General features: G+C 30.9%; 1 protein-coding gene and 1 long non-coding RNA gene across 2 annotated transcripts; both read right to left on the reverse strand.

Annotated features, from left to right (window-relative positions):
- LOC139426614 (uncharacterized) lies at nt 1-8,617 on the reverse strand. The gene is made up of 3 exons (XR_011637835.2): nt 8,156-8,617; nt 1,138-1,155; nt 1-65 (listed from the first exon to the last, which is right to left on the reverse strand). It is a non-coding gene; the product is annotated as an uncharacterized LOC139426614 (long non-coding RNA).
- A 4,767-nt stretch (nt 8,618-13,384) lies between these two features.
- Nucleotides 13,385-17,419, reverse strand: LOC107441743 (uncharacterized). Its single transcript, XM_087162662.1, has 3 exons — nt 17,251-17,419; nt 15,401-16,845; nt 13,385-15,184 (listed from the first exon to the last, which is right to left on the reverse strand). Exons 1-3 carry the CDS (start codon nt 17,417-17,419, stop codon nt 13,385-13,387), a joined length of 3,414 nt encoding a protein of 1,137 aa, XP_087018788.1.
- Between the last annotated feature and the right edge of the window lie 5,699 nt (nt 17,420-23,118).

A 23,118-nucleotide genomic window follows, 5' to 3' on the forward strand; every position in this document is an offset into this window, starting at 1 on the left:
AATCATCACATTACTTTCAAAAATAAAATAAACATACTTACCCTTCTGTGAATTGTCATCATCAGCTTTTAAAACAAAGAAAAATATTGTAATGAAGCAAATAAAACTGAATTCTTTACACAGAGATAAATATTAGAATCAGAATTCTTTTCCTAGATTTGAAATTGAGTAGAAATTTGAAAATTCAAGATTCGTATGGTTCTTAAATTTTTAAAATGTTCTTGCACAACTAAGTAAATAAGGTGTATTTTAACAATTTTAGTTCATTCTCTCAATATTTCCAAATTATCTAACAGCGAAATCTAATGTTTCTGTTGCTTCATTTTAACACTTTGCACTCCAATGTCGTCTCAGAGTCGCCTTTGTCAGTCACCACTCTTAAATTAAAATTTTTTATTTCTTATAATTAGCAACCACACTTTAGAATTATTACATACTGTAATATATTAACAAAATGATATATATATTTACCTTTCCATACCTGCCAACTTTTAATACTTTCGAGGATAATTTTCCCCAGTGGTAGTAAAATGGAATTCTAATTGATTATAATTAAGTTTATAAATGCAATGAATATATAGAAAGCATACATTCACACTCTAAATATAGAAATAAAATTTTACTCCAAATATGTAAACGTTGGCAGGTATGCATACCTGCCAACTTTTAATCCCTTCAAGGATGATTTCTCCCCGTATTAGTAAACTGGAAATTGAATTTCAATTTTAGTCAGAAGCATATGTAGCATTTTGAGCAAGCTTAAACGGAAAACAGTAACATCATCATTATCGAATATATCTGGGCGCCTGGGGCCGTTAGTGGTCTTTAAGGTGGCACTTTCTGGTAATTGGAATGCAATTGGAAGAAACACAGTAAGAGCATCGCATATTAATTTATATGCTTATTTTTTAAAAAAAATAGTGGTGGTTAAAATCATTATAAATGAAGTTTATAAATGCTAGGAATATATAGAAAGCATACATTTTACTACCACTTTAAATATAAAAATAAAATTGTTCGCCAAATGAGTAAAAGTAGCTGGTATGCATTTCGAGTCAATGCATCAATGCACAGTTTATAATTATCTCTTTAGATTTCATTATTTAAATATTTAAGAGAATTTAATATAGTACTTACCGCACAAGACGGCGCCAACTGAAATAAAATTTGACATATAATATTATTAAGGCGCAGCTCAATATTTTTACTGATACATGAAGACTATAGATCAGCAGTTCCATAATAGTGTTTCGTGGAAATCTTGAGTTCTGATAAAGAGTTCCGAGAGTTAGATCTTTTTTAAACAGTTTTTTTTTTAAACATTTTTAAAACCTGTAATTATATTTGAACCGAATTATGGTTTACTTCAAATTTAACCGAATTATGGTTACCTAAACGGTATGTTTCTTTATCAATAATAAAAGGAGAAATCCAAAATTACGTATAAACCAGTTAAAGGCTACAATTACAAAGAAAAGTTGCACGATGAAGTAGAAATTCCATAAGAAATTTGAAGCCAATGGAAGATTTTAAGGAAGAAAACATTGAAAAATATAATAATAACAACCAAACTGACGTCGTTAGGGAACTAGCCCATCACCTCCTACATCAAAAAGCCTCCTCACAGTTAAAAGTAGTCCGCGCAGACTATTTAAAAAGCGAACCAGTTGTGCGCATGAACCCAAAACCTTTTATAAAAGTAATTGAGAGAAATTTATCAAATATATTTGAGAATTGAATCTGTAGTGGTTGACAAGTGAATAAAGCAAACCAATAATATTCATAAACAAAACAAATATTTAGTCATATATTTGCTACCACTTTCTTATTTTAACTTGATTTGGTATTAAATTACTCTTTCGGAAAGTGGATAACCTTCATGATGGTCTGATCGGACTACTCATAAAAACCGTGTGGCGGCTTTCAGTTATAGGAGACGTTGACTATCCCCGGAAGATATAAGAACACAAAACCTTTTCTATCGAGAAAGTACGGCAAATGTTGGAATTTGTTCTCTCTGTACCGAAAGGTTTTGTAAAGAGTCCAGGAATAGTGAAAAAGAGATTACAAAAGCAAAATACAAAAGGAAAACAATATTCAAAGAACCTACTTAAAATATACTTATGTTAAGCCCAAGCACGTAACTTTCTGAAAATCCTTAACCAAACTGAAATTCACAAACAAACTATGCCCCCATTTTATGCGCAAAAAGAATTTAAAAAAAAACAGACAAAAAAGTTGTCATCTGTTAGAAGAAAATCTTAACTAGGGCAACTCAGTTAAGTCTCGATCTAGCCCTATTAAAAGAAAGTAATAACTAATAATTTTAAGCCTTTCTTTAATTTTTCCTTCAATATTGTAAAAATTAAAAGGAAAACCATTACTCTCTAGATAATTTTAAAAATTACTAGTAGTCTCTAGAAAGTATTCGACATTATTGCAAATTTTATTAATTCTACAGAGTTGAGAAAAAACTAAATTTTTGAATATATTACTACACAAATTCGTATCACAAATACAAAAGAAAATAACCCTAAAATTAAAAGCCTCCCTTTTATCTTAAACTCCAATTTTAATTTGATCATTAGCAATATTAATTTTAAAATCAAAATATTCAACATTTAAGCAATTATCATTAGTCCTCTTCAAAACAAAATCTTCTGGATTAATTTTAAAAATTAAATCATAATTTGCACAATTAAATGAAATTAAATCATCAATATATCTAAAAGCTTTAAAATCATTAAACTCAAGATACTTTGCTCTAAAAATAATGTATACAAAAATCAGCAAAAGTTCCAGAAAAAGAATTACCTAGTGGTATTCCTATCTTTTGTTTATAAAAATCAATGCCATTAAAAAGAAATTTTTCAAAACAATTAAATTTACAAACATCAATCCAATAATTTTTATTAATATTTTCATTATTTAAATATTTATCATTAATGCAACTGCAAATATCAAGTATTTTAGCATGAGTTATACTGGTCTAAAGATTTTCAAAGTCGAATGAATTAAGATTAAAATCACATTTTTTTCAATTAAGTTCAAAACATCAATATTATTTAATAATAACAATATTTTTCTCACTTTTAACTTTAATCAAAATAATTTTAAGAATATTAAAGAATTTTTTACTAACGTTAGAATTATAACTATTAGTAACACAAGCTGTAAACCTGAAATTAACTGGATTTTTTTGAAAAAAATTTAACAATAGGAAATAAATAAGGATAGGTTCACGGTAAGGTAAGGATCTATATAATTTAAATTTTAATTTTTTACTAGAAGTAATAATACCTTTTGTCAAAAACTTTTTTCTCATATTTTAACTTAATATAAGTATTATTAGTAATATATTACTTAATAATCAATTTTTAAAGAAAATATTAACTCATAATGCAAAAGTTGTGATAAGCTTTATCATCAACAGTAATAATTAACTTATTTGTAAGTTTTTTTTTAAATTTTCTCAAACATATCATAATCAGTAGCGATAGCACTAGGATAAAAACAAAATTTAGATTTGTTGAATTTATTTTTTAAACTTTCCAGAATCCCTGTTTTCCATTTTAAAAAAATACAATTAAGGTCTCTTTCAACCAATAAAATAAAATCATCATTTTTCATTTTTAACCTTTTTTTAAATTTAGATCCTCTACTCAAGATTTTAATCAAATCTTGATCTCGAACAATATTTAAATTCCAGGTAATAACATGACCATAATCTATATCAATAAACTGAGAAAATTATGATAAAATTCATGAATTATGATAAAAGAAAGGCTTTTAATTTTAGGGTTATTTTTTCTGTAATTTTGATACGAATTTGTGTAGTAATATATTCAAAAATTTAGTTTTTTCTCAATTGTCTAGAATTAACAAAATTTGAAATAATGTTGAATACTTTCAAGAGGCTACTAATAATTTTTTTTAAAAATAATCTAGACAGTAATGGTTTTCTTTTTGATTTTTACAATATTGCAGGTAAAATTAAGGAAATTATTAAAAATTATTAGGTTTTATTTTCTTTTAATAAGGCTTTTCTACAAACAGATGGCAACAACTTTCTAGTTTTACTTTTTTTCTTCCTTTTGCGCATTAAATTAAAGGGCTAGTTTTTTTTGTGAATTTCAGTTTGGTTAAGGATTTTCAGAATGTTGTGTGCATTAGTTTTTATAAAAGAATATTTTGAACCCTTTCGAGCCGACTGTCACAAATACGTGTCAGCATAAATCCGTATCAACCAGGGTAAAAAGATAAAACTGGTAATCAAATTAATTCTTTAGCAGTTTATTTGTGGGCGGAGTTATACTTGTTTGATTTATTTTATTCACCATTTCTTTGTTCAAAATAAAACTATTTAGCTATATTTTGAATTAACATTGATTAGATATATGATTAAACTAACAATAATTAAAGTAAAAGCAAAGTAAGTCCTTCAAATTAGAAACGACTACATTTAAGTTACCGTTTTTTATTTAATTGCATCCTGATTCTGATTTTGTACGAATGCACTTCTGAATCACCCGTCCCCAAAGGGTTAGCCCTTTCTCTCCGACTGTCGCAAATACGTGCAGCGTAAAACCGTATCAACCAGGGTAAAAAGATAAAACTGGTAATCAAATTAATTCTTTAGCAATTTATTTGTGGGCGGTGTTATAATTGTTTGATTTATTTAATTCACCACTACTTATTTCGAATTAAAAATTGTATAGTTACACTTTTAACACAAATGGTTTGGATGTGTTAGATTTAAAGAGAAGAAAAAATCCGTCAAATTAGCTATGCCCAAACTTAAGCTACCGCTTTTTATTTTTTACCATCCTGGTACTGATTCCTTAGGAATAAATTCATGACTCGCCCGTCCTGAAAGGGTTAAGTAGGTATCTAGAAATTTGTTTTCCTTTCGCAATTATTTTATGGGTTTTGCATTTTACTGATGTATTTTGTAATCTCTTTTTCTCTTTTCTTGAACTTTTTGAAAAACCTTTGGGGTACATAGAGAGCAAATTTTAGACATTCGGATTTCTGACTTCTTATGTATAGAAGGTAGCCGCAATCTGGGGAATATAATCCCCATAGTTTCGTCCAAAAATTTGATTAATTTAATTTTACTTTTTGCGTATTTTGTCACATCTCGAGAAATTTTAAAGTGAACTGAAAAAAATTTGCACACAATGATAAAATTCATTTATTCGAAGATAATTCCACGTAAAAAAAATCTTGTAAATATTTATTATTTTTTAATATTTTACAAGATAATAGTCTAAAAAATTTTGAATTGTAAGGTATACAAGGTAAGGTATTCGTGATTACATATAGTTTCGTTTTATTTTGTTATTAAATTATGCAAATATGCTTTCAAAATAATATAAAAGCTTTTAAAAGTTACACAAGTCAGACAGAAATTTAATTCTTGCAATCTTCTACCTATATATTATAGAATTATTTTTTTTAAAAAAGGTAAGAGTTTCGTAGCATTACTGGAATCCTAGACTTCCCTATATATTTGGATAAATAAGATGAACATCCATTGTTCCATCCTTCTATAAGCATTATTTGATATTCTTTCATCAGTTTCTTTAAATGCGAACAGAATGATGTATATTTGGTAAGATTTTGGGATATCATTTTATTAATTCTTATTAATTGTTAATCGAGTACTATCGTTAATAATTGTTATTTTTATTGATAAGAAAGCAAGAATAAGGAGGCTGAGCAACGTCGTTTCAAGAGCTGAAAATATTGATATATGTTCGCGCTGGGAGTTTGGCATCCATTTGGCGTGCACTCATATGCAAAGGGATAATCGTTTTTTCTTAATTTATAACAGAGTGTAATTACATTATGAAAGCCCTTATTTTTTTATTCCCCTTATTTTCATATTCCCTTATTTTTATTCCTTTATTATATTCCCTAATTTTTATTTTTTAATTTATAGCATTATGAAAACAAATATTTTGAATTGCATGAAAGGAAAATAAATTCTTGTTACAGAGGTGCCACGGGCGACTAAAACTGCAAGAAGTGAAGATACAAAATTTATTTTTATCTATTTAATTTATTTAATCATTCAATCATATTACCATCATGACTTACATTGAAAATTAGTCATATTTCAGCCGAAAATAATCTTTGCATAGCAAACTGAAATAAATATGTAAGAAAATTTTGCGAAATTTAATCTCCATTGTTTTTTATTTGTCATCTCTTATTTACAGTTTTAGTCACGCGTTGTTTTAAAATATCATTGTAAAACAACATTAAAATATAAAATCCTAACAATGAAAACAATAATTGAGTGCTAATATTTGGAAAAAAAGTCAAATGTTAGCATAACAAAAATATAATTAAATGTTTGTATTGTAAAAAAATATTTTAAACTGTGTAAAATAAAAATAAATTCTTACTCTGAGATATCATTGTTAAAATAACATTGTAAGATTAAATCTTAGCATTAAGAAAAATAATTGAGTGTTAATATTTGGAAAAAAATAATTAAATGGTTGTATAATAAAAAATAATTAAATGTTTACTATATAAAAAATATTACAAACTGTGTGAAAGAAAAATAAATTCTTGTTCATTGTAAAATAACACTAACATATTAAATCTTAGCCTTAGGCAAAACAATTCAATTTCAGCAATATGAAAAATAATTAAATATTAATGTAATAAAAAATAAATAAACGTTAGCATTATGAAACATAAAATTTAACTGTATGAAACGGAAATAAATCCTTATTATGAAACATCATTGCGAAACAACACTAAAATTTTAAATCTTAGCATTATGAAAAATAATCAAATGTTAAACGTAATAAAAAATAGTTGAATGTTAGAGTTACGAAAAATGTTTTTTAACTCTGTAAAGAGAAATAATTTCTTGCTCTTAACTCTCTTTGTTTAACATCATTAAAATAACAAATAATAAACAGAAATTTGGTACACTTTTAAACATTTTGGATCCTATATAACTATAATATCGTTTAAACTTGCTACAACCTTAAAATATTTAATTTGGATTCTTGGTAAAATGTTTAGATTCATCTTCTTGATTTTTTTTCCTTTTACAAATTTTTGATGATAGAATGTCACTAAAACAATAAAGAACTTAAACCATTGTGATCCGCTTTTAGTTACAATCGAAAAATGTCAGTCCTTGGAAGTAATATTAAAATATATTCCTAGGAAGAAATATTCGAAAAATTTAAATCTCTGTTGTCCGTTCTAGGAAGTTTTAGATGAAAAATGTAAATCTATGTTGCCCTTCCTAGGATATGATAATAGAAAATCGCAAATCTACGTGACCTGTCCTTGGTTATAATTGTTAAATCGGGATCAATTTTTCTGAGAATGTAAAGATTGAATTTTAAAGGACAAATTAATATGTTAAGTTTGCAGCAAATTTTCTGGCCGAAATTATAGTTTAAAGTACAGTTATAATGGTTAACCATTGAACAGATGTTTCTGAGAATGTAGGGAAGTTTTGACTTGAAAGCACAAATTAATATGTTAAGTTTGCAGCAATTTTTCTGGCTGAAACTATAGTTCAAAATACTGTTAAAATAGTCAAACGTTGAAAAGATTTTCCTGAGGATGTAGGAAAGTTTTGATCTAAAAAAATTAAGTAATATTTTTTTTTCAATTCCTACTATTAGTTCACACTCTCCCTATATCTTATTCAAATTTCCAATCATTAATAAAATACTTTCAATTTTTTCAATTCCTACTATTAGTTCTCACTCTCCCTACATCTTGTTCAAATTTCCAATCATTAATAAAATACTTTCAATTTTTTCAATTCCTACTATTAGTTCTCACTCTCCCTACATCTTGTTCAAATTTCCAATCACTAATAAAATACTTTTTATTCTTCCACTTAAGTTCAAATACGTTTTTTTAACTTGTAGTGAGTGACACTTGATGTTAATACAGTTTTTTTCAAATATCAATCCATTCCTTAAATAGGAAGGAGCGAAAAACGAAATGGTTGCTTTAAATTTTACCACGGCAATTCAGTTTTTCACATATTTTAAAAATAACATAACATCACTGATGATTTCTAACTTATTTGAAAGAATTTTATAAAAATAACGAACGTTATACTCTATTTAAACAAAAAAATAGAGACACAAATATACAGACTTACTTAAAAAGTAACAACAAATAAAGATCAGAATCAAACGGTTGTTCATTGTCAGGCTTGAGTGTATTCTTTTAGAAAACCAGGAAGACAACTTCTTTTTAACAAGGAAAAGTTTTCAAATTCCTTATCATTCAATGCGTGATTTGCACTTAGAGTGTTAAAACTGTAAGTCGCAAATCTTGAGACAAAAACATTGGATATCTTTTCATCAGTATTTTTTCAATATTCGATAGTCTCAATAAGAAGATTAAGCGTGATTACAAAATGTATCAATGATTCTCTTAGATTGTGTGATTTGTATGAACAAGTTACGTAAAATTTGAAAATCGTGATTCTCGGAATTCGTTAGGCGAGAGATAACCTCCGAAGGTGCGTAGTAAAATACATGTATTTGAACTACCAGCTGTAATATATACTTAGCTGACAAAGCTTTAGATTTTCCGGGAGGATTTATTTTTATCTTTAATAGTGCAGTGTAAAAGTTTCATTATTAATTTAATAAATGTTATTTAATATTTTTTTCACACCATTATATGCATATATTTAATACGCACTCAGTAAAGACTGTTATGATAAGCAAAGCTGAAAGCTTGCAGAGGTACTAGAAGGAAAATACTAAGTTGTAGTTTTGTTGTAATAATTTATTAAGTAAAAGTCGCTTTTTATATTTAAAAGAGTAGCAAAATAGTTTCATTCATAATTTAATAAATTTTATCCAATGTAATTTTTCACACCATTATATGCAAATATTTAAAACGTATACAGTAAAGACTTTGTTATCATTAACATTGCTGCCAACTTGCAAGGTCATGGAAGAGAAAATAGTTGTAATGTAGTAATAATTTATTAAGTGAAAGTAGCTTTTTATTTTATTTAAAAGGGTAGAAATATAGTTTTATTCTTAAGTTAATAAATGTGATTCAATATTTTCTCACACCATTGCATGTAAACATTTAAAACATATACAGTAAAGAATGTTATCATTAACAAAGGTGAAAACATACAGTGTCGTTAAATTAAAATACAAAGTCGTTCTGATGTAATAATAATTCAATAAGTAAAAGTAACTGTGATGATACTATCACAATACACCTAAATTTTAACAGTTTAGCTCTTGTCTAAATTTATAACGCTACTTTTGTAACTGTGCCTTGCCACCTATATATATATATATATATTTGTACCACCTATTTAAATGATCTGGTGAGCGTTATACGTTTAAGTTAAATTTCCTAACACAAGAGTAAGCATATAATTTTCTACCATTATAAAAATTATTCCCACGATGCGGAGATAATTCGCAACTCTGCAATTACAGGATACGAACACTCACTGTAAGTATTCAACGCATAAGCAGAGCTGTTAACTTAAAACAAATGACAGCAATGCTTTTTACAGGCCTTTTATTACCAAAACCGATTACCACTAAACAACACCTACCTTGCTATGTACGTGACTATATAAATATGTAAATAATCTCATTTTTCCTTTATATATATATATATATATATATATATATATATATATATATATATATATATATATGTGGTGCCAGTTCCTGTACACAAAGCTGTAACCTGATCTCAGTTCTCAGATCCGTCAGTCAGAAGTCGCCTTAGGCTAGAAATCCCGCAAGTCTATGTAAGCCGCAAGCTGATCTCTGTGCCCATGACTAGGAAGCAATGGGAATTTCCCTGAGACGAGAGAGCGCGGTAGACAACGAACCGAAAAAGACGTGACGTATATGGACTCCAAAGAGGAGTTATGATTATACAAAACTTTTAAAGACGAACTCTTACTCATTCATTATTTTTTGTTATTCATGTGATTGTTAATCGTCCGTGTTTATGTAAATTTAATTTTCAAGATATATTTTTTGTTTTAAAAACAGCGCCTATTTATTCTAAGACGACCACTCATGCCGTCCCCATATATATATATATATATATATATATATATATATATATATATATATATATATATATATATATATATATATATATATATATATATATATATATATATATATATATATATATATATATATATATACACCGGCAAACGCTTCTGGACTGAGTTACATTCGAAGGAAACTATGTATATTAAAATGAAACCATCTTATATCATTATAATGCGGTTTTATTGTTCATTTGTTAGTGAAAGAAAATTGGATATGCAATATATTATGTCTTCTCGTTACTTGGATGTTTAAGAGACTGATGGGGTAAAATCCTAGAATAGTCCACCTCTTGGCGACTTTTTGAAATCTCGGCAAGTTGGTGATTATTGCTGGTATTAACTTTGCTATTTGATTATTAAAAAAAACAAACAATTTAAATAATTACAAATTTACCGTCACTCGCCATTTTCAACAGGTACAACAACAAAAAAATGAACTAATAATGATAATAAATGAAGTAACGGTTAAAAAATTTAATACAGATCTGTTTTTAATTTAAGCGAGTCATTAGCAATGAGCAGCTCCATCTTTTTATAAACTTGCTGAAATTCAGTATCAGTCTTTAGATTTTCATCAGGAACTTAACATATTGGTTTTCAAATCCTACCTTCGTGTTTCAAGACGTCACAAGATACTTTTCTTTCGTCAGTATTCATATTTATATTAAAATCAACATCAAGACTGTAATTATAAGTTAATAATGAAAAAATATACAAATACTTTAAATTATTATTATGTAAATACATAAAAAATGCCTGTTGGTGTGAATAAAAAGAAATAAAACTTATGATACGTTCATTTTCGAACCAATGCTGGCTAAAGAATACTATTATAATTTTTAAAAAAATAATTCTCAAACAGCAGCTGTCGCCATAGCAACGCATGCAATGACGACGCATGCGCGCTGTTTTCTATTACTTTTGAACACATTTGAAAAGTATGATGACGCCCAAATAAGGTGCGCACGCCATAAAACCAAAACCAATACCCATTTTTCCAATGGTTAATAATAACTATAATTCTAACAGTAATACATCAGAAGCATAAATGGGAAAAAAATTAACCCTTTTACCTCGTTTCTAACGAAATCCAACTTTCGCGTACATATACATTTCAAATAACCTACATAACCTACATACGTAAGCATATCATAGTGAGGACAGAGCTGCTCCTACCTTATAAAATATTTTTCGTAATAGTTGGCAACCCTGGTCGGTTCCCGATATTTTGGTCCCGTTACCATTCCGGTCTCTTCCCGATTTAATACCGTTACTAATTCGACTTGTTTATTTTGATGTGGGGATTTCATTCGATTTCTTACTTTTTATTACAGTGCTTATGTTTCAATGCTCCTAAATATGTAGATTTTTTTAAAAATTTATTATATTAATTATTCCTTATTTCTAGTCGCAGAAAATCAAGACAAAGTGTTATGGGTGGAAAGAATAAAATTAAGCACCATCTTTTGCATTCTATCAATCGAGTAATTGTGAATGGGGGTCAGGGACAACCTCCTTCTCAAACATATGAAGTCCAAAAATAAATTTGCATTATTTATGTAATTTTAATGAATTAGAATTTTAAAATTTTGCAAATAAATCAATCAATTCTTGCTGTTCTGTCTGGTAACTGTTTTCAAATCATTCCCACTTAAAAAAATATTTGAAAAGAGGTCAGCTAAAAATTAATAAAATCGAAATAAGAATCATTAAAATTATATTTGAATGTTTAGCATGTTAGGAAACCTTTTATTTTAAATTTCCATATGCGAAAGAGAAATGGCAAAAGAATGAATTTTAACGGGACCAAAACATTTTACTTCAGCCCTGGCTGTGTTAATAAGATGATATACTTGCGTGGGGTTACTTTTCATACCTCTGAGGGTTTATTTTGTGTATCTTTGACTATAGACGTAATGGTGTGGGATTACTTTGTCCACCTCAAGTGTGTCACAATAAGTGTCACCGATTATCAAAATGATTAGTATGTCATACTGTTTCTAGTCAACGCCTCTTATAACTAAAAGTCTCCACACGCTTTCTAATCTGAAGTAGTCTGATTAGACCACTATAAATGTAAATCAGTATACGAAAAAGTCATTTAATTAAAAATCTAGCTTAAATAAAGAAGTGGTAGCAAATATATGTCCAAAAATTTGTTTAATTTATGAATATAATTGGTTTGTATTATTTACTTGTCAACCACTACAAATTCAATTCTTAAATATATAGAATAAATTTCTCTTATTTTCTTTTAAAGAATTAGTTGGAGCCCCTAGCGGGGCTGATGCTAAAATAACCAACACGTATGAGTTCTTTTAAAATACATTTAATTACGCTTCGGCGATTTATCGTATATTCCCACTCAGATGAATTAGTTAGCGCCCTTTGAGGGCTGATGCTAAGAAAACTACCACATATGAGTACGAGTTCCTATAACACGTTCACGCCGGGTGTTGCACCTGAAAGCGGGACGGAAAAGAGAAAATACTGGTAGAATAACTATTTCAATATTCTCAACAATGACAATTCACTGTAAGGAAATTTACCACAGCGAAGAAGCAATTCAATATAAAAATTGCATCCGTTAAAAACAATTGGTAGTTATGGATTTGTATTATTCCCGGAAAAAAAACAAAAAAATGAATTTTATTTGTTACCAGTTTTTACTCCGGTGCGCCGCCCGATGAGACAATCTAGCGTGACCCATCGGTAGGTCACCCCAGCGTGAACGTGTTAAAGTAGAATTTGGGTTTATCAGCACAACTGGCATAATTACAAATAATGTATATATGGTATAATAAGTAACAGATAGTCTGCGCAGACTACTTTCAAAAACGTTGTGGAAGCTTTCTGATGTAGGAGGTGATGATCTAGTAGATGTATGGAGAATAAAAGAAATTTTTATGACTTATAACAGGTTATGAGGAGAAAAATTTATAAGACGGACCACTCATTTAAAAAGGAGATGATTTATTTTTATTTATTTTAATTATCGCTTAATGTGATTTCAAAGTTTTATTTTTAATTAGACGGAGCTACATGAGAGCCGTCTGTCATTGTGGAGGTTACAAAATCTTCTGCCGGTTGGGGCGCTGACGCGCATGCGCGCCAACATCCCGCCCGGCCTTGCAATGTTCATGCAAGAACTTAACATATAAAATTTAAAAAATAAACACAAATATTACATACTTAGCAATATAAAACATAAACATTATAAAATGTAAAACAGAATATATAACATTATGAAAAATACAGTATTTTATTTTTATTTTATGTATCGATAGGCAAGACAGCTATTTTAGAAACAGCTCTTTTAAATACCCCAGATTTTGTGCGAATTTTTACTACACGCACTTTATTATCCGAACCATGATAAACATAAATTATTCGGCCTAAAATCCAGGTATTTAAAGGCAAGAAATCTTCTTTTACAAGTACCATCTGTCCTATCTTTAAATCATTTTTTGTTACCATCCATTTTGATCTAGCTTGTAATGTATTTAAGTAATCCGACTTCCATTTTCCCCATATAAGTTGCACAACTTTTGCAGTTTTCTGCCACCGACTTAGACGATTATCATTGAGATAAGTTAAATTTGGTTCGACAATTGATGTTATAGGCCTCCCTATTAGGAAATGACCTGGTGTTAAAACATCAAAACTGTCATTATCACCGCTTAAGGGGCAAAGGGGGCGACTATTCAGAATTCCTTCGATTTGAATAACTATTGTTTCCATCTCTTCGTAAGTGAAATGAAATTTTCCAACTGCTCTTTTAAGATGATGTTTTACTGATTTTACACCCGCCTCCCAAAGACCACCAAAATGTGGTGATTTTGGTGAAATAAAATTCCATTCTATGATTTCAGAGGTAAAATAATTAGCCAAAATCTGAACTGGAAAATTAATTAATCCATAAAACTTTTTTAATTGAGAATTAGCCCCAACAAAATTAGTGGCATTATCGGTATAGATTTTGGAACATTTTCCGCGTCTACTCATAAATCGTTTCAGGGTGGCAATCATCGAATCGGAAGTCAAATCAGTCAGCTGTTCAAGATGGATGGCTTTTGTGGAAAAACAAATGAAAATACAAATATATAGTTTGTTGAGAGTACCCTTACGTTGATGTTTATATTTAACAGCAAAAGGGCCGCACAGGTCAATACCTGTGACGGAAAATGGGGGTGACATGTTGACTCTTTCACTTGGTAAATTACCGATAATTTGAGTGGAAAGGAAGGGCTTAGATTTGAAACATGTTACACATTGATGTACAGTTTGACGTGCAAGATTACGGCCTCCTAAAGGCCAAAATTTTAACCTAACTGCACTTAACAAACCTTGAGGGCCAATATGAAGTAATTTCCTGTGTAAACAATCGAAGTAAATTTTACTTAATTTGGACTTTTTCGGTAAGATTGTCTGATGCTTTTGATCAAAGGGTACTGAAGCATTATCGAGCCTTCCACCTACTCGTATTAAACCGTCCCCATCTACAAAGGGATTTAAGCTAGAAATGTTGCGAGAAAAATTGTTCTTATTTACCAGTGTCTTCTGAGAATGCTTAATCAGGATACTTTCAGAATACTTTACCTCGTCAACTGTCAAGGGTCCCATTTTCTTATCCTTATGTTTACAATTATGAAGAAATCTGCAAATATAACACAAAATATGATTAATTTTATCATAATTATTTGAGAGTTCTAAAAGTTTATCAATCAGGGTCTGTGAATCATCAGTTATCAAAACAGTCTCTTCCGTACTCTCGGTTGAGGAAACACTTTTTGCTTCTCGGAGAATTGTTTCTTTTTCGCCTTCTGCAAGGGATTCTATATCAGGAAATGATTGTTCCAAAGTTTCTTGAAAATCAGATTCCATCAGAAATTCAGCACCTGTCCACCACCTGGAACTATCAACCAAACATTCAGCACTAATTCCACGAGAGAGAATATCTGCAGGATTATCTGTACCTGCACAATGGTGCCAGGAGTTTGGATCTGTCGAAGTGGCTATTTCTTTAACTAGATTAGCAACGAATTGTTTCCAATGAATTGTCTTTCCCCTTATCTAGTAGAGTGCAATTTTAGAGTCAGTCCAATGATACGCAATTGAAGACCTTTTCAGATTCACAATCTTTTTCACTTTGGATATCAAGCGAGATGCAACTAGAGCTCCCAGCAATTCCAGTCTAGGCAGAGTCACACTATTCAAGGGAGCCACTCGGCTTTTAGCAGTCAAAAGTCTAACGATCGGTCCATTTGGTGTGTAAACTTTCTAATATACTGTAGCACCGTATGCGTTCTTACAGGCGTCACAAAATCTATGAATCTCGACGATATCATCCTTGGATATAGAATTAAGAACCAGTCTAGGTATCTTAAGATTTTCTAAAAAAGGTATCTCTTCACACCATTTTATCCATTCTTTCTCTATTTTCGGTGGCAAGGATTCATCCCAAGGAATTTTTTCACTCCATAATTCTTGGATCAGACATTTCTTTCGTATGGTGAAGCATGAAATTAACCCTAAAGGGTCAAATATCTTCCCTATAGCCTGGAGTATCGAACGTTTTGTACTTTTGATTGAGGAGACGAATTTTAGGAGACTTCTGGTATCTACAGAAAAATAATCTTCACTGGTGTTCCATAAAAGTCCCAACACTTTAGTCTGATTGGAACCCAGACTAACACTAGCGTTTACAAGATGAGTATCTAGTCCCTCATTCTTCCACTGCTCCATCAAATCAGCATCATTAGTTATCCACTTCCTTAGAATCATTCCAGCAGCTTCTATTACTTTATTTGCATCTTTAGATATTTCTAATGCTTCATAAAATTCATTGCTACCGGAAATAAAAGCATCTACATAAAGATTTCTATCTAGAAGTTGAACGATAACAGGAAGATCATTTTCATATTTTTTGATATGGTGCCTAATAGTAGCAGCGAGTAGAAATGGACTTGAGTTGACTCCAAAATTCACTCTATTAAAATGGAAGATAATTATTTTGGGATCTTTAGAAACACTTGGCTCATCATTGCTCCAAAAGAATCTTACTGCGTCTTTGTGTACCTCAGCAAGACCTATTTGAAGGAAAGCCTGCTTCACATCAGAACAGAAAGCTGTTCGGTTGAGTCTAAATTCAATAAGTACATCCAGAAGATTCGGGTTTAAATTGGGCCCTGGCCACAAACAGTCATTGAGAGAGAGTTCATTGACCTCGTGCGCCGCAGCGTCAAACACAATTCTTAACGATGTTGTTAAACTTTCTTTTTTAACGGCCATATGGGGTAAATAAAATATAGGTCTTTCACATTCATCCTGTATACTATAAGGTTTAACTATTTCTATAATGCCTTGACTTGTATAATCCTGTATAATTTCACGGTATCTATCATAGAGATCCGGGTCATGCGTAAATCTTTTCCATAAACTTCGGAAACGTTGTTTCGCTAAAGAATAATTATCAGCAAGTTCATTATAGTCTTTTGTAAATGGAAGTTGTACTATGTAACGACCGTCTTTGAATTCAACAGTTTCATTAAATATTTTCATGGCCTGATCATTCTCTTGTAAAATTGGATCGTCTTTAATCCCAAGCCCCTCCAAATCAAAAAACAGTTTTAGTGTATCTTGTAGCGAATCATTTTTAGTTAGAAAACAATATCTTTCCTGAGTAATTTCGCTTTCTTTAAGTTTACCGCAAGCTATCCACCCCAAAGACGACTCTTTAAAAAACAGATCATCATTTATTTTATACGTATTTTGTTTCAAAACCTTGAAAAAAATATCAGAACTTATTAACGCGTGCACTTTAGTAGCTTCATAAAATGACTCATCGGCTAATTTCAAAAAATGAGGAATCTCTATTTGCGAAATGTCTAAAGTAGTGGGCGGTATGAGCCCCGTAATATTATCAACCACATAAAATTCAATTAATTCATTAAAACTAAAATCTTCATTCGAAATTGATGTAGTTAATTTCCAATTAATGTTTTGGATCTATCCGTTTAAACCTGAAATCGGTGTTTTTATTTTCTCTTTTTTAATTCCTAATAAATCGCTCATATTTTTCTTTAAAACGCATATATTAGAAGCTGAGTCAAGGATCGCTTTTATTTTTATTCTCCTACCATCTGCACATGTAATAAATATTTCAGCAGTTGAGAGCAAAACGTATTTTTTGTTTTGTTTATTAGTGGCTACACTTAAAACCGAAGAATTGGGATTTGATGGATTACTAGTAGAAGAAGAAGGAAGTGGCACGTGATCAACTTCACTTTGAGACCGCAAATGATTCATATTCATAGAATTCGAAGAAATATTTGATTCAGTTTCTTTCAAATTTAATTTTGTGCAAATTAGCTTAGAATGTTTTAAAGAGCAAGGACACCGATATGGAGAAATACATTGGGCTTTAGTATGATTTTTTTTCAGACATATTTCGCACAATTTATTAGCACGAATTATCTTTATTCTTTCATCATTGTCAAGATTCAAAAATAATGTGCAGCGAAAAATGGAGTGCATACATTGTTTACAAAGAAAGCAATTCTTATTTTTATTTTTGTTATCGTTTTCAGACACTAAAAGAGTTTTAGGTTTAGAGGGAAACATTTGGTGCTTTTTTATTTTTGTTTCGTAAGAACAGTTTCTATCTACGGATTCAGCTTCCCGTTGCTCTAAAAAGGTTATGAACTCATTGAAAGAGGGAATTTCTTTTGTTTTTTGTAACAATTCAAAGTTTTTACGAGATTTTTTATCGAGATTTTTTAACATTATAGTTTGTAAAAATATATCAAATAGAGGATCTTGATTATATTTTAACACCTTTAGAGCTCTTAAATTTTTATTTAAACAATCAATCATGGCACGAATTTCTTCAGCATTTTCTTTTTCTATTTTTTTAAAATTCAAAATAGATTGAATGTGTATATCTGCGACTAATCTTTTATTGTCATATCTTGAAATTAATGCTTCATATAAAGAAGTAAATGTATCAAAGGTAGAAGCAAATTCTTTCACTTCATTAGCAAGACAAGAATTTAAATAATATAGCTTCTGTGTTTCACTGAGTTGACAGTTAGAAGAAATTAAATCATCAAATTTATTCTTAAAACTAGAAAAATGTTCATATTTTCCAGTAAATATAGGAAGATTAACTGGAGGAATTTTTAATACAGTTTCTAAGTTATCATTTAGTTTATGATTATTCTCCGTCTTGTTATTAGAATCAGAGTTCAATAGTTTATTTGAATTTATTAATTTCAAAATTCCTACCTCTAAATTATCCAACCGTTCATCACACTGATTCAAATCAGTATCGATGGCTTCAATATCACCAGGTTGGATGTCCAAGTTGTAGTATTCTTGTCGCAATGACTCACTTCTATTTTTTAAGACTTCTACACATTTAACTCCGTGATATCACGCAGGTCACCAATTTGTAAAAAGTTTTCTAGGCGGGTAATTTTACCTTTAAATGAAGTTCGTGATCTATTTATGATGGCTTAGCCATTGTTCTGATTCAAACTCCGAAGTTCGACGGAGCCAGATGAAGAGAAAAATTTATAAGACGGACCACTCTTTTAAAAAAGAGATGATTTATTTTTATTTATTTTAATTATCGCTTAATGCGATTTCAAAGTTTTATTTTTAATTAGACGGAGCTACATGAGAGCCGTACTGTCATTGTGGAAGTTACAAAATCTTCTGCCGGTTGGGGCGCTGACGCGCATGCGCGCCAACAGGTTATGAAGAGCTATTGAAACGGAACAAAACATTCAATGGCGAAAACGTGATGAAAAAACCTCGAACTCGAAAACCCTTTGACTAGTTTGTAACATTACTTGAGTTATTGACTGGCAAAATTTTAAACATTTGTCATATATCTGACTTCTCATTCACCCAGTTGGCAGATTACTTATTTATTAACCAGTTATTATTATCGATTTGAACTTATTAATAACCAGAATAAAACTAAATATATGTTTTCTATTAGAAATTGTCACAACCCACCTCATTTTTTGACTGGAGTTTATAAATTCGATTAACTGAGGAATTCTGAAATCAACTTTTAATTGAGACAATGATATTTTATCTGAAATAAAGACACGTTTAATTGTAGTTAACAAGACTTTCTATGGATTAGGATATCTATTCAGATCTTACTCTTTAGAATGACGAAGTTTTGTTGTATAAGACACTTATCCGTCTCCTGTTCTGACTCACGCTTCAGAAACCTGGATAATAGCTGTAAAGGAGGAAAAGATTTTTGGTACCTTTGAACGTAAGATAGTGATGAGTATCTCCGGAGAAATTCAAGAAATTGGTATCTAGCATGGAAGAAGAAACACCGAATTATTCCACTTATTTAAAGAACCAGATGTGGTTCGCTACTAAAAAATAAATCTTTTCAACTGGGATGGGCATGTTATCCATAAAAAACACATTAATAGTCAGAAAATTTTTCCCCAGCTAAATAAAAATTAACATGAAAGAATAGGAAGACCTAAACTATGTGGACAGACGCAGTGGAGGAGGACTGTTATATCTTCAACGCTTAACTGGTTAACGCTCAGCGTCATATATTTAGGACAGTTTCTTTTTTCAAAGACATTCATTGAGATGGGAAACTTTTTTCAGCATTTTCATTTATCTGGGTGAATTAAAAGATTCTTAGATACCACGATGATTTAGCTACTTCTGATTAGATCTAGAATTATAAGGAGCAAGTACTTTTTGATTTATCAAAAACTTTTTGAATGCCCTAACAGTGAACAAAAAACAATTAAATTCGATAATATATTTTACCACTTTTTCCATACAACCACTTTTTGTATGATTTCAATATGTAAATTCAGTTCGAAACGGGTTAATATTGGAAGAATTTGGCTGCTAGTAGGAGTGGCCTGGGATGGAAAGCCTTAGTCCACCCTAGGTTGACGCATCACCTCCTACATCAAGAAGCCTCCACACGGTCTTTTATAAGCAATCCACGCAGGCTGTTTAAACAGAGAAACAGTTGTGCGCATGAACCCAAAACCTTTCATAAAAGTCATCATCAATATTTATCTGGGCACGTGGGGCCGTCTTTTATAAAAGTAATTGAGAGAAATTTATCTCATATTTTTGAGAATTGAATCTGTAGTGGTTGACAAGTGAATAAGGCAAACCAATAATATTCATAAATAAAATAAATTTTTGGTCATATATTTGCTACCACTCTCTTATTTTAACTATATTCTATTTTAAATCACTCGTTCGATAAGTGGATATCGTTTACAATGGTCTGATCGAACTACCTGTAAAAAACCATGTGGAGGCTTTCAGTTATAGGAGGCGTTTATCTAAGAACTTCAGATTTAGAACACTTTTGATGAATGCATTACTTCTCTGAACATTTAAAGTATTTTCGTAACTCTATCTCCAAGGAAAGGATGAGAGGAATTTCTTTTCAAGCAGAGTAAATCACATTGTGTAGCAACTTATATATTTTCAATTATTTCGCTTACAGTTAACTACTAAACAGTTTGTAACAATAATTTGTCAATTTAACGAGTACCTAGCAAAAATATATTTTATAAAAATTATAAGAAATGTATTTGTATTGTATTGAATAAAACAAATATGAATAAAGCACAAAAAGGGCGCTTTATTCACTTTATTTTGCTTCATACAGTGGTAGAATTATTTTAAATCCTGTCTTCATTGGAATAAATTTTATATTTCTTACAAAAAAATTACACCCAGCAATTCATTTCGAACAAAATTTGAAGATTCCATCCGTACTAAATTTCATTCTTTCTGATTTAAACTTGTGTTAAGGTAACGTTTCCCACACGTTGTCTTATGAAGCAGTTTTCAATAGAAAACGTGTAGTGGACAGAGTTACCTCATATGACTAGATAACTCAGCCTGAGCTAAAGATAATTTCACACATATACAGACAATAATACTTTTTTTAAAAAATAATTTCCTTTATTTAAATCTTCAAACATTTCATACAAGTGTTTGGGCCTGCGTTAACCATAGCCTTCAGTTATATAGTTCATCAGTCAATCTAAAAGTATATTAAAGTTTATGATTTCTTGAGAAAAATAATTGCTATAAATAGAATTTTAATACATATAATACACGTTAAAAAATGTAATGACGAATGGAATAATTTCACTCAGGTTTTCTTATATGTATATTTGACCCTTACTAAAAACTTATGTCTGTATTACCGAGATTAAAGTTCATATTATCCTAACTGTATTACCCTCCCTAAAGGCAAATGGACTGATTATAATAAGCCTTGTATATATATATATATATATATATATATATATATATATATATATATATATATATATATATATATATATATATATATATATACTCATATTTGTGAAAATTGCAACACCATGAAGGAATCGTCATAATTGAATGAAATTTACTACACAGTTGAGTGGTAGTATTACAAATACATGTTTAAACTTTCAAAGCAAACATACAATAACAGGAGATCGAAATCAGTATTTTGTGTAGCCACCACGCACCGCAATAAGCGCTGCTACACGACGTAGCATGGAGTAAAGCAAATTTTGAATGTCTGTCTGAGGAAGAGCATTCCATATAGTTTGTATGCGTACCTTAAGTTCGTCTGTAGAAGCAACAGGACGAGGATCACGAACGAGGAACTGACCAACGAAATGACACACATGTTCAATCGGTGACATATGTGGGGAATACGCAGGCCAAGGAAGAAGCTGTACCTGCAATGCAAGGAAGGATTGAACAGTCCTAGCAATATGAGGGTGGGCATTGTATTGTTGAAATACTGCGCCTGGCAAGGCTTGAAGGAAGGGAACAGCTTGGGGCTGTAAGACTTCACAGATGTACCGGTTGTTGATCAGATTACCCACAATTCGTAGCAATTCAGATCGTAAATGATATGCTATGGCACCCCAGACCATAACTCCGGGTGTTCGTCCATTGTGGCGTTCGATAATGCACTCCGGAAGGTGGCGTTCACCGGCATAGCGTCTGACACGAATGCGGCCATCATGGTACCACAAATTTAAGCGAGATTCGTCAGAAAACACGACACGCTGCCAATCAGCACTCCAGTCCCTATGCTGATTGGCCCATTGTAGCCGCAGGCGGCTATGGGTTAGAGTGATATAAAGGAGTACAAAGGATATATAAAATAAAGGAGTTCTTGCGCGCAGTCCACGCTGCAGTTGACGTCTACGAATTGATGAAGCACACAATGAAGCTCCTGTAGCTATTGACCAATGTGCTGTCAGTTGTCTAGAGGGAGCCATACGGTCTGTCAGCGTCATGCGGACCAGGTGTCTATCATCGGGAGCTGACGTGACATTTCGGGGTCCACTCCCAGATTTCCGAGTTGTCTGAAACTCGTCCGTCCACTGCTTCTAAACACACATCACTGTGCTGCTGTTACGCTGCACACGAGCGGCTACTGCACGATAAGACAATCCAGCTTCACGAAGGCCGATGATTCTCCCCCTTTCAAACTCCGTAAGCTGTTGAAATCTCGCTCTCTTTCGTCGAAGAGGCATAAGTAGCGCCTGAGCTAACGTTTACTACTAGCAGATAACCACCGATAACCATACACGCCTCGCTACAGCCGCCTATTTATTCGGATCCATCCGCCGTTCAGAGGGGGCAGCTCAGCATACGCATGCGCTACAGGGGTGAAATTATAATCATTTGCATATTATGCTCTACTTTGCATTTCCTGAAAATTTCAGCTCACTCGCGTGAGTCTTCATGGTGTTGCAATTTTCACAAACATGAGTTTATATATATAAGACCTTTCAACCTGCCTAGATCCCTATGAAATGATGATTTTTGTGAGGAAAAAAATATGGCCATAATGAAATTAAAAAATACTGAAGATTTTTCAATCCTTATGATATAATGGCAATATTTGCAAGGAGCGGAATTTTTCCATCAGCTTATCATCTGATCAAGATGGTGTTTTCTTTTTT

Source organism: Parasteatoda tepidariorum, chromosome 5, assembly GCF_982258835.1.
Source record: "Parasteatoda tepidariorum strain Cologne lab strain chromosome 5, Ptep-v5.0, whole genome shotgun sequence".
Taxonomy (NCBI): domain Eukaryota; kingdom Metazoa; phylum Arthropoda; class Arachnida; order Araneae; family Theridiidae; genus Parasteatoda; species Parasteatoda tepidariorum.